The 12,994-nt window shown below is 30.2% G+C and overlaps 1 protein-coding gene across 1 annotated transcript in view; it reads right to left on the minus strand.

Annotated features, from left to right (window-relative positions):
* Positions 1 to 7,639: 7,639 nt before the first annotated feature.
* si:ch211-246m6.5 (von Willebrand factor D and EGF domain-containing protein) overlaps positions 7,640 to 12,994 on the minus strand; it is a 117,401-nt gene continuing 112,046 nt past the window's right edge. The window contains exons 29-32 of the mRNA XM_056448015.1: positions 10,147 to 10,242; positions 9,820 to 9,915; positions 7,947 to 8,044; positions 7,640 to 7,855 (exon numbers count right to left, since the gene is read on the minus strand). Of these exons, the coding sequence (XP_056303990.1) occupies positions 7,835 to 7,855; positions 7,947 to 8,044; positions 9,820 to 9,915; positions 10,147 to 10,242 (311 nt within the window). The 3' untranslated portion in view covers positions 7,640 to 7,834. The remainder of the gene's footprint in view (positions 7,856 to 7,946; positions 8,045 to 9,819; positions 9,916 to 10,146; positions 10,243 to 12,994) is intronic.

Below are 12,994 nucleotides of genomic sequence, written 5' to 3' on the forward strand. Positions count from 1 at the left end.
TAAAATATCTCACCTCATGTCAAGTTCAAACAATAGATCAAATGAAGCTCATAATCCTTCAATATGACCTCTAGACAAGCGAAAAGTGATTATATAGTATTAAGTGGACAATCCCCGGCAGGTTTAATTATTTATAACACATGGAGTGAGAATCACAGCTTGACAAAAAGATGCTAGAAAGCTGTCATCATCCTCCTCAGCATAGTTAACACATCTCAACGTGCTAAATAACAACACTGACGGAAGTAAGAAAGCAAATAGACGGCTTAATCTTCCTCTGTGGCCACATATGCTCAAAGAGACCTTGTGACATCAGGTTATTAAAGCGGTGAGTTACGCATAGACAAGCTCATTATTTGAAATGCCCTTGAATAATATTAAATCACTGATGTGCATTTTTTTAATTAAACTGCAGTATCTAGAATAGTTTAATAGGTCAGTGAATAATAATAATAACAGTAATAATGATAATCTTCTGCCAAGAAAAAATAGTTCATTAGCCTATTTACGCTTTATTTTCCAAGCAAGCGTATAAACTGCATATGTGGCAGACTTTAAAGCAAAGCATATGTGTACTGAGATTATAATTAATTGCATTTGTTTTTTTCACATGACCAATTAATCACAAATTAAATATATAGAGAACATTACAAAACTATGAATTCCCCTGTAAAGGTTATTTTTTTTACTTTTGTACTCTGTAAAAGAACGACCGTCAAACAATTTTTCATTCATTCATTTTCCTTCAGCTTAGTCCCTGATTTATCAAAAGTCACCACAGCACAATGAACCGCCAACTATTATGTTATATGTTTTACACTGCAGATGCCCTTCCAGCTGCAAGCCAGCACTGGGAAACAATTTGTTTATTATATATTTAAAAATGAAGAGACAACTTTTCTGGATTTACAGGCCTATTTGAGTAAAATAATATCTGTTTTCTTACAAAATGAAGGGTAAAGGGGTCACGGAGAAATCTGGGCCTCTTCATAATTAAGGGAATGAAAAAATGTTTAAAATGTATTTAAAATGAAAATACTAATAAGATAAAAAAAAATTATGTTAAGCTACAAGTTAGCTATACCAAAAATTACATTATTCTACAGTTGTGTTTACCATTACGTTAAATACAAAAGACTATTGTGAATATGTATTGTTAATGAATATATTTTTTAATATGTACACTCATTAATATATATTATTACAAATTAGGGCATAATACAAAACCTGGTCACACTTTAAAATACGGTTTCATTGGTTATTATTATTTACTAATAATGAACTACTTGTACAGAGTTTACTTTTGTGTTTTAAAATCCCAATTTATGTTGTTTAACACAGTTAACGCACTGAGTTAACATGAACTAATAATGAACAAATAATTAACGTTAAAGATGAAATACTGTAATAAATGTTTTGTTTGTTCATGTAACATCAACTAATGTTTTCCCTTATTAAGTGTTACCCAAACTTTTTGATCTATTTACAAGTGAAATATAAATTATAATTAAATAATCTACCATAAGTAATCTAACGTATAATCTTAACTACTAATATCCTATCAAAAATAATATTAATGTAATTTCAAATACACAAATACTATATTATTATTCCTGGTTTAAATATGACCCAATTCTTGCTAGTTTGAGAAACTCAGACCCTTATATTTGCTAATGTAGCTTAAGTGTTACCAAAAACCTTATGATAACTTTACAATACAAGTTATAATTAAATAATAATTTTATGTATAATCTTAGCTAATATCCTATCGAAAATAATACAAAATGTTATTTTAAATACACAATAGCCTACTTTATTATTATTCCTGGGTGAAATATGACCCAAACAATTCTTGCTAGTTTGAGGGATTCAGATCCTTTCATTTGCTAACGTAAACAAACTAAAACTACCAGCTAACAATTCTGCCAGCGTTTCCATCTGTGTTTACATTCATGTTGAATGTGAGATGAAAAAGAGATGCTGACTGAAAGACATTAAAACAGTTTTGATCAAAAAAGCCACAAAGATCAGAGCGAAAGAACAGGCTTTGTGCATATGTTAGTTTCTCATTTTTTGGCGCGTTCTCAAATTAATATTTTACCGCTTTACTCACAGTCACAGTTTCTCCGCGGACGCGTCTGACAGGGTCGTTGACTGGCCTTGATGGAGTTTAATGTATTACGATTAAAATCCAGGTTCCCGTTTTACCTCATAATCCTCGTGTTCTTATTCCCGCTCAAGACCACCTGTGGCGGGAAATTAAGCTACAACCTGAGTCTGACAGGGCGATGATGAAATGCTTTGTCATGAAGTCTTAGCGGGAGGTACGAGACAGGGATCTGCACGGAGACACACACACACATATATAAGGTGCTTAAAGTTGTGAACTTGTGTTATCTTAATGTGCAGGAGTTTTTGATGTCTTTAATTGAAGAGTTATCTGAAAATCCGGTATGACTTTCTGAAATACTTTCATTTCAAGATGACAGGCCTTAAAGCGACCAGTTCACCCAAAAAGGAAAATTGCCAGTAGTTGCTTCAACTAAAAAGGTAACTTAATATAGCCATTTTGACTGAATAGTAATAAAAATGTAGGCTATCAAAATCTTTTTAATCTTTCTTTTCCCTCTCACAATTGCTAATCTTTGAGCATTTTCCCTCTTTTTATATTCTTTGGGAAATGGGCTAATTGTATAACTCCCATAAAGTTAAACAGTTGAGTTTTGCCATTTTGAATAAAAACACGCCATCTCTGGGTCTGGGAGGAGCACATTTAGCTTAGCTAACCCTTAGCTTAGCATAAATCATTAATTTGGATATGACCATTAGCATCTTGCTCAAAAAAAAAAAAAAAAAAAGAAAGAGTGAAAAGAAAAAAAGAGTGTTTGTGTCTTAGTACATAATATAACTACAAAAAAGTCAAGCTTTAAATATGAAAATTATCATAACCCTTTATTTTGATTGATTTTCTTCAGAAAGATGCTAATGATCTAATCCAATCCAATGATTTCAGCTAAGCTAAAAGTGCTTCCCCCAAACCTAGAGATTGGCTGAATGGAATAAAAAATTGTATTACTGTAGGGGAGCTCTGACTTTTTGTTTTTATAAAAATTGTAAGTTTCTGTTGCATAATTCTACTTTTTAAAGTGAAAACTGCTAAATGTAAACTGTTTACATTCATGTTTGCCAAAAATACAATAAAAACAGCAAAACTGAAATATTATTGCACTTTAAAATAGCGGTTTGCTAATTAATGTTTTTTTGTCACACGACCCTTCAGAAATTATTCCATTGTGTTGATTTCTTATTATCATTAGATTTCATCTGTGTACCATATTGCAAGATATTAAATAGGAATTATGAGACAAAGTCTGAAAGACTGTAAAATCACAACTGTAATTGACATTTTTGCAGTTCTGATATGAAAAAATGCACTGCAAGAAATGGTCATAATTTTGAAGATGTAAACTTGTAAACTTGAAATTGCAGTAATTAAGGTTGCAGTTTTGAGGTTATATATATATATATATATATATATATATATATATATATATATATATATATATATATATATATATATAATCTGAATTGTAATAAACTTAAAAGTGAATGAAATAATGTCAGAATTGCAAGAAATAAAGTAAAAACTTTGAGAAAGGCTATAAAATTTCACTTCTGAGAAAAAAGTCAGGAAAATCTACTATCCAAATCAAAACTAAAATAAAGTCAGAATTATGAAAAGGTTTATAAACACAGAAAACAAAGAAATAGTTGCAAATTTAAAAAAGTGACCCTGGACCTAAAACTAAAACAAAATTTGGATATTTTTTGGCTCTAAATATTAATGGCACTGAATCGAAATGGGTCAAAATGATAGGTTTTTTTTATATACCAAAAATCATTAGAATATGAAGTAAAGATTATATTACATTAATATATTGAGACCATTTTCAATAGTAAATACATAAAAACTCAACTTTTGATTAGTGATGTGCATTGCTAAAGACCTAATTTAGGGTGCTTTCAAACCTAGACTTTTGTTTCGGAACCTGTTGCGTTTCCAATTCAATCGCGCTCGGATCTGAATGAGGTGGTCTCGGCTTGATTGAAACAAACTCTGAAGCAGATTGATTTTAGTGAGAAAGCAATACGATCCAACGAACACAGTGTATTATGGATATGTAACAGGCATACATGGCTATATGAAGAGAGAATTATGAGTAGGGCAGGATGTCATTCCTTCCATTAAATGTGATATTAAATGTAAATATTGTGCTATTCTAACAAACCATACATCAATGGAAATATTATTTATTCAGCTTTCATATGATGTTTAAATCTCAATATCTAAAACTGTTTCACTTATTTACACAATATTGTTGCGAGTTTATATGTCGTGATTTGGAATCTCTAAACTGCAAGTAAAAGTCTTAATTTTGAGATAAGAAGTCATGTTTAACATTGTGTTTATTTCCTGTGTGTGACCGAAACGAACTTCCATACTTTTTTGAGCAACTTATGTGTGTATATTTGATATTTGTTCTTTATCAATAAATCAAACACTCCTTAGTCTCCTCATAACCTTTTCAAACTGATGCTGGAGCAGTTTATCTTTCTCTGCGAGCCGTTTAATATTTGCTGTCCTTTTCTCTCTTTTTTTAAGCACCTCAGGTAATCGTATACCAACAGCTGGATTATTAGCTATGCATGAGAGGAACTATATCTGCCACCGACTCATTAATGGCCGCCATCAATGGCCGTTAATTAGTTCCTATGCTTGTTTGTGTTGTCTGTTTATATGTTTGCCAGGCGATCGGTGGTGCAAAATAAAATCTGCAGCCACTGCACGCTCCGTCGGCCGTGACACAAACAGCATGTTTGCGTGTTTTTTTAACATTCCAGTCACATTAAAGGGAACGTCCTCGGAGAAATAGAGTGTAATGGAGTTTCAGGCCACGTAGTTTGGAGGAAGGATGGCCGAGGATGCTAAACTGTCTATTGCCTGGCTGGAATAACAAGAGATTATTTTTCTGTCTAACTTAAAGGAAATGTTCACAAAAAAATAAAATATAAAAGTACTTATTTACGCAATCTTCTCTAGTGATGAACCTGTTTGTATCCTTTTATAAGCAGATATTTTGAATAATGTTAAACACTGGAGCCATTGACCATAGTAAGAAAAAAATACAATGGAAGTTAATGGCTTTTCCAACATTCTTTAAAATATCTTCTTTTGTGTTCATAAACTCATGAAGGTTTGGAACCACTTGACGGTGAGTAAATTGTAAGTACTTAAATTTTTTTGGTGAACTATTCCTTCAACTTGAATGTATATTACAGAAGTAAAGTTCTCCACAAAGAAATTAAAGGTCATTTAGAGGAGAAATGGGTTGTTTCTGCAGAAAATAAGATATTTTTTATGACATAAAAGTTTAAAAATGTTTTATAAAATATATGTATTAATTGAATAATTTTCCCAAATATAGTAATGCTTAAAAAGCATGAAAAAACTTTATACCCTATACATAAATTAATATCTTTAGATATTATGTTTATACATTTTCCTTTAGAGAATCATGCACTAATTTATTTATAGTTTTATAGTATACCAATGTCAATGATCAAATATTACTTTTTTAAACATTACTTTTGTTTTGTCTTTAAATAAAACAGATTCAATAAACAGATATATTTAATAAAATAATATTTTAGTCACCAAATGTATTTAGAAATTGAAAGATAATACAATTAAATTTAAGTAAAAAATTGCAAAAAAAAAAAAAAAAAGATTTACAACCTACAAAATGTCAACAAATTTTTCCAATTTCTTTGCTTCTCTTGATTTTTTCTCTTTTTTAAATTTGTATATCTAATATTTCGCTATAACATAAATTTGGGTGTACTAGTTTTTGGACCGTTATTGTAAGTTATTATGTTAGATAAGCTCCAGATTTGGCTTCAGTAATGACTAATCTAATGTATATGCACAAATATGATATTGTTTAGCTTCCTATTAAAAATATGAATTTAAAAGATAGATTTGTGAGGGGTGTACTCATATATGCTGTGCACTGTGTGTGTATGTATGTATGTATGTATGTATGTATGTATGTATGTATGTATGTATGTATGTAATATAAACAGTAAATATTGATCATTATATTTATACAATAATTATGAAAATATTAGATATTTATATTTGTTATTAAATAAACAAATAAATCCATATCAGATTCTTTTCAAGCTGCAAAAAATAGGCTAAAAAAGCTCTTTATTTTAGAAAAAAAAAAAAAAAAAATATATATATATATATATCACAAATATCATTACTGAAATATCATTCAAAGTAAATTTTTAGATCTAAAATGTTTAAACATTTAAAGTAATAGTTATTACTTAGGGCTCCCAAAATTTTTATTTTAATGATCTAGGCACAAAGTCTAAAGTGCATGGTGCAAAAGCATTAAGGGCGTCTCCGAATCCACTTTGCTATTTTAAGGACGGAAAAAATGCTCTGAGCTCTGGCGCATGGTCTAACAGGGTTGAGCTTATTCTCTTAATGAGTTATGGGTGTGTTTTGAGAATAAACCAATCAGAGTGTCATCTCCCATTCCCTTTAAGAGTCAGCTGTGTCGCGCCATGGCGCATTTGCTATATACAGGGAGGACTGCGTAAGCGGAAAAACTGAACACTTCACTAGCAAGAAAACAGTTAAACAGAGTATCTGCACCATGAGGATAAAGAATGAGCCTCCTCCAATCTGCCTTTATTTTCTTTTTCTCTTTCTCTCTTTTGTGTTCTAATTTCCAGCAGTTATATCCAAACACACATGCTATGCCCCATATGGTCCAAAACCTGACAGGTGGACAAATCTAAGTTTGTTTTTTAATAAAACAAATATAAATGTGCAAATAATAAATACTACGACTAATAATAACATTATACAAAAGCAAGTTGTCATGAATAAACTGAAAAAAAGCCCCCCGAGGTGAAGAAGGCATGAAGGCAGTGGTTTTATATTTATGTCGAAAATGATCATTTTAGGAATATTTTTATCCTTAAATTATTTATCACTTGTAAAGATATTTGTGTATTGCTGTACATCCTGTGTGTTTTAAGCAATGTGCAAGTGAGGCGCACAACAACCAGCACTCGGCTTTAGACCTGCTTTCAGCTGATCTATTGCGCAGGCTATTTTAGTTCCTCAAATTAGCATCGTGCCAACATTGCGCCTTAACACACCTCTTTTCTAGACCGGCACACCCATGAGTCTACAAAGTGGCGCAAATGGATTTACTATTTAAACAACGTGGTGCAGAACGAGAAATTATGGTTGCGCTGGTCTGAAAATAGCAACACGTCAGGGCAAACACGTCTTGCGCCTTATTGCATCATCATTTATCATTTCAGTTCATTATTTATTTCTGTAGTTTTTGTGTGACTTGTGGAAATTAATTTGTACGTAACATTTGTAATAGTAATTTATCACTTTTTTGAACATTAGTTAAGTTAATATTTTGCTTTATCAATTAAGTAGATGCTTGAAATAATTAATAATCTTGTGTAAATAAAAAAATTAAATCAGCAAAAAATATTTAAGTTTGAAAAACCTACAAATGTTTCATAAAATACACTTATTTATTCCTCAAACCGTTTTCACAAATACTGTAATGTTTAAAAAAGTGTGAAAGAAACATTATATTATACCTTATACATAAATAATATTTTCAGATATGATATTTACAAATTGAAACAGATATTATAACCCAGTCAGGTTAAAAAATAAGTAGTAAAAAATAGTCCTCAGTGCAGAAATGACACGCACATCATCCCCTCATCCTCTCTGGACAGAAAGCTGTAACACAAATATGATGTGGCATTTTTAGATTATGCATTAGTCTAAAAAATGTAAAAATCTTTGTATTTGTAATGACTTGTTTGTTTACTTTTGTGGAGCAGAGAGTCCCCATGTATCCGCTTCTGCAGGCGCACATGTTGGGTCGAACACATCGACTTCCAAACAAACAGCGCTGTTCACAGATGGCTGTCAAATATCACGCCGTTATTCACAGTTTGTCAGCTTTTCAGATCATAGATGTCTCTTTTACATGACAGATATTGAACATTACATTACTTTTGTGGGGGGTGGGAGTTGTAATGGAATATGCTAATTTGATGGCAAAAGGAAAACATGAACAAATGCTGTTCAGCACTGTTGTTGATAAATATTGCTGATTTTAGCTGTAAATAAGTTAGTTAAGAAAAATATTCATGAAAATTTTCTAATCTACTTTATTATTAAATAAATTACTAATTAAAAAAATACATTATATATCGCTAATGAAGTATTTACACCATCATATAAATCTAATATTTATTTGTTGTAAGTTTTAATATTAATGAAACATTTTTCTTTTGGAAAACATGTAATTTTATTATTTCTTTATTGTATTATTATTGTTGTTATTATTATTATTTTAATAAAACCTTTTTTTTTAAGGAAAAAGTCATTTTATTATTGACCTATTGTATTATTATTATTATTATGAAATAAATTATTAAATTAAAAAAATACATTATATATCCCTAATAAAGTATTTACAACATAAATAATATATTTCTAATATTGAGTTGTTGTTGTTTTTATCATTATTATTATTATTATTATTATTATTATTTTTATTGTTATATTAATAAAACATTTTTCTTTAGGAAAACATGTTATTTTATTATTTTTTAGTGTATTATTATAATTTAATATTGTTATTGATATAATAATAATAATAATAATGATGATTATTATTATTATTATTATTATTATTATTATTATATTAATAAAACTTTTTTCAGGAAAAAGTCATTTTATTATTTATTGTATTATTATTACTTTTATAATAATAATAATAACAATAATAATAATAATAATTATTATTATGGTTAATATTAATGATTGTTATTAATTATTTAAAATAATAATAACAAACAATTTAGTTTATAATGTAATTATTGCTTATTTACAGTAGATTAATACGAATTATTTATAAATATAACAAAAAAAATTTCTTAAAAAAGACATGCACTACACAAATACATATTATTATTAGGAAAAAATTAAGTCTAAAACGAATCAATATGAATTCTTAATGTTTTTGTAAACTCCAGCACTAATGAATAGAAACATGAACTGATTCATATTCACGTTATATAAGTATAACTAATTATATTATTGTGCTTTAATGTAAATATAAATAAACAGAGGTATGTTTTGAAGACAGCATTATACATCGTCTGTTCATTAATAATCAGTGTTTCTGAAGAAAACTGGAAATATATTTTATTTTTAAATGAGACAATAAACATTTCATTTCACAAATGAAATATTTAAAATTACAATAAAAATAATAATAAAAGTTTTTCTTCAACATGTACTGATGAATAATTTACAATACATCAACTCTAATAATAATAATAATACAACACCAATATATTTTTTCTCAGAGACTATATGATTAGAAGTAGTTATGAATAAATTATACATTGAATATAAATTAAAAATATAAACATATACTTTATTAAAAATATAAAGTGTAATAAATGTTTTATTATTCAAAATAATAATAAAATCTTTAAAATGCAATTCTTAATTGTATTATGAATAAATAAATAAATAAATAAATAATTACATACATGTATACATTTTTTACATGCATAACCTAATGATTTAATATGTTTGGTTGTTCAATAATAATTTGAGGTCTAGACTGGACATGGGGTGTGTGACGTGTGTTTGGAGGATCTGTGTTTTTGGGAAAGACTCACGGATCTGGCAGATTGTTCCTCTCCAGCCGGGACTGCAGAGGCAGCTGTTCGGCCCCACACACTCACCACCATTCACACACTTCTGCACACATACCGCTGGAGAAACACACACACAGACGCACACATTTATTTCATTCTCACACAGCTGGATCTGTTATTTTATATAATAACGTAGAGGTTTATGCTCAAAGTTGGTATGAAATGCAGGTTGGGATTGACTTTTCTTTCCTACTGTGAGATGTCATTGTTTCACACTTTTGGGGTCATTTGTTCTCATGAGGTTAATAGGTCACTGTCATTTATTCTTAAGGTTTTTTCTTTACTCACGTTTATCGCATCTCTTTCCTTTCCAGCCCGACACACAGTCACACACATCTGGTCCAACGCAGCGTCCTCCGTTCACACACACCGGCTCACACACACCTGCGGAGAAACACTGAGGTAAAGCCCTGGACTCATTCACACCAGGGGGAACAAGAACTAAACTACAGTCAATGAGGGACTCGAAGAAATACACTCATCAGGTACACCTTACTAGTATTGGGTTGGACCCCCTTTTGCCTTCAGAACTGCCTTAATCCTTTGTGGCATAGATTCAACAAGGTACTGGAAATATTCCTGAGATTTTGGTCCATATTGACATGATAGCATCACGCAGTTGCTGCAGATTTGTCAGCTCCACATCCATGATGTGAATCTCCCATTCCACTACATCCCAAAGGTGCTCTATTGGATTGAGATCTGGTGACTGTGGAGGCCATTTGAGTACAGTGAACACATTGCCATGTTCAAGAAACCAGTCTGAGATGACTCGTGCTTTATGACATGGCGTATTATTCTGCTTGAAGTAGCCATCAGAAGATGTCTACATGCCTAAATGCATTGAGTTGCTGCCATGTGATTGGCTGATTAAAAATTTGTGTTAACGAGCAGTTGGACAGGTGTACCTAATAAAGTGGCCAGTGAGTGTAAATTCTGTTGTTCTGTATGTTCAGATGAACATAATAGTATGGATTGTAAATACTTACTTTAATACATTTAAAGTTAATGATTAAGAAAAAACTGTAATTGTTGTTTACAATCATAAATGACTGTGATGATTTGTATTATTTATTATTATTGGTGGTAGTAGTGATAGTAGCATTGAATTATTCATAGTTTACATTTTGTTTTTAATAGTTTAATATTAATTTATTAGCATTATCTGTTATTAGAATGCATACCTAATGGCTTATTAATAATAGTTTATTAAGCATTTATGAATTTGAATATTTTTAAGCTGCCGCTGTCATAATTTAAAATATCAAACATTTATTAATTGTAAACATAATTTAATAAAAATTGTATTATTAATAAATTAAGGTATGAATTTTGAAAATGACAAATGTTTGTCACTTAAAATTATTATTATTATTACTTTTAAATAATGCTGTCTTAATTCATAAATTAATTCAAACCTTTTTTATTAGTTTAAGCATTTGTTATGGCATTATAAACTAACAAGCTGTTTACTTTCTGTGGTGTGAAGTATATGTTCAGAAAATTGTCATGTACTCTTAACCCCAGCATAAGGATATTTCCAACATTTCTCAAATGTTATTTTAATTGGTAAAAAAAAAAAAAAAATCCATATAACAAGTCTTGCCATGCAAATGAATCCATTCCAAGGCCCATATGTTTGATAATTCACTATCTTTGCTCAGACGCATCTCTCTTCCTCCTCTATCAGACAGGCCATATGTAAATGCCTCAACTTACAGCCGATCTTGGCTTCAAGAGCAGCATTTTCCCCTTGTTTTAATCACCAAAATAACTCTATGCTTTACTTCCAGATGTTTGATATGACTCTACATGATATTTGAAGTGCAAAACTACATGTTTATGTAGGGCTGGGTGATTAAATAAAATCAAAACGAGAAGCGTCTTGAACGGGGTGGAACATGTTAGATACTAGAGAGCATTTAATTGGTCAGAATATTTGATGAGAACCTGAAGTATGAGGTGGCGTGAAAAAAATTGTTGATCCATAAAGGCGGAAGTGACAAACTGCAAGCTTTGGATGTTTATATCAGTTTAAATTTTCTACATGTGAATTTTGTCACTGTTTTGGAGCACACTAGCTTATTAATATGCTTCAAACTATTAGACTGAAACTAGCATCTAATTTTCTTTAATTTAATAGGACTTTTAAATACACCTAACGTTAAGCCACAACTGTTAAACCTGAGCCTGTATAGTTCAAACCTTAATATCATTCATGATTATAAGTAGGGATGTAACGGTTCACCTGACTTTTGAGACATTTGAGACAAATTTAAGGTGAACAAGAGCCCTTAAATTTTTTCTCAAATGCTGCACAACAGTTTTACATAATACAATCTTTTCTGCAATGCAAACTAAATAAGACTCTTAAATATAAACAAACTAAAACTTTGACTGTGCAGCCAAATTACAAAATGAATTCCAAATCAAAAATGAACAATGCAAATTAGAGAAGGCTCTTTAATATTGGCTTATTAATAGCTTTTTGCGTATAGACGTCTGTGACAGTAGTTTTTCACTGCTGCATCATTTTCGTTGTTCTGTTAGTGTAAGTAAATGCCTTTCTGCAGTATTTGCACACAGTCTGTGTTTGTTTGGTGTACTTCACCGCTGTCATTTTACTCTGTCGCCTCACCTCTTGCTCGCTGCTCATGTGCAGGTAAAGTGAGTTTGCGCTTGCAAACAGCACCCTCTGTTCAAAAAATGTATCGCAATTCATTCAACATTTATATCGGTTTGAATCGTCACATATTTGAATCGATTTTCAACCGTCTCACAGTAAATCATTACATCCCTATTTATAAGTGTGTTCTCCAGGACCATATAATGAGCATTGAAATTTTTTGAGATGTGCATAATTAATATATTACGATTTAACAAAACTGGTTAAATCTAGAGTTATTTAGAGAATATTTTGTAGACAAATGTTATTAAATGTGTCTTACTAGTTTTAGTTGTACATTTTAGTTAAAAAAATTTCAGTCAAATAGATGTTATCATTAAATTTAGCCGACTAAAACTACAAGAATTCAGAAGACTAAAATATAACAAAATTTCATTTTAGTTAAAATAATTAAACTGTGCATCTCCACCGCAGCATTTTTGTGCTGCAGAAATTCCAACTGAACATTTT

The sequence above is a fragment of the Danio aesculapii genome, chromosome 22 (genome assembly GCF_903798145.1).
Source record: "Danio aesculapii chromosome 22, fDanAes4.1, whole genome shotgun sequence".
NCBI classification, from domain to species: domain Eukaryota; kingdom Metazoa; phylum Chordata; class Actinopteri; order Cypriniformes; family Danionidae; genus Danio; species Danio aesculapii.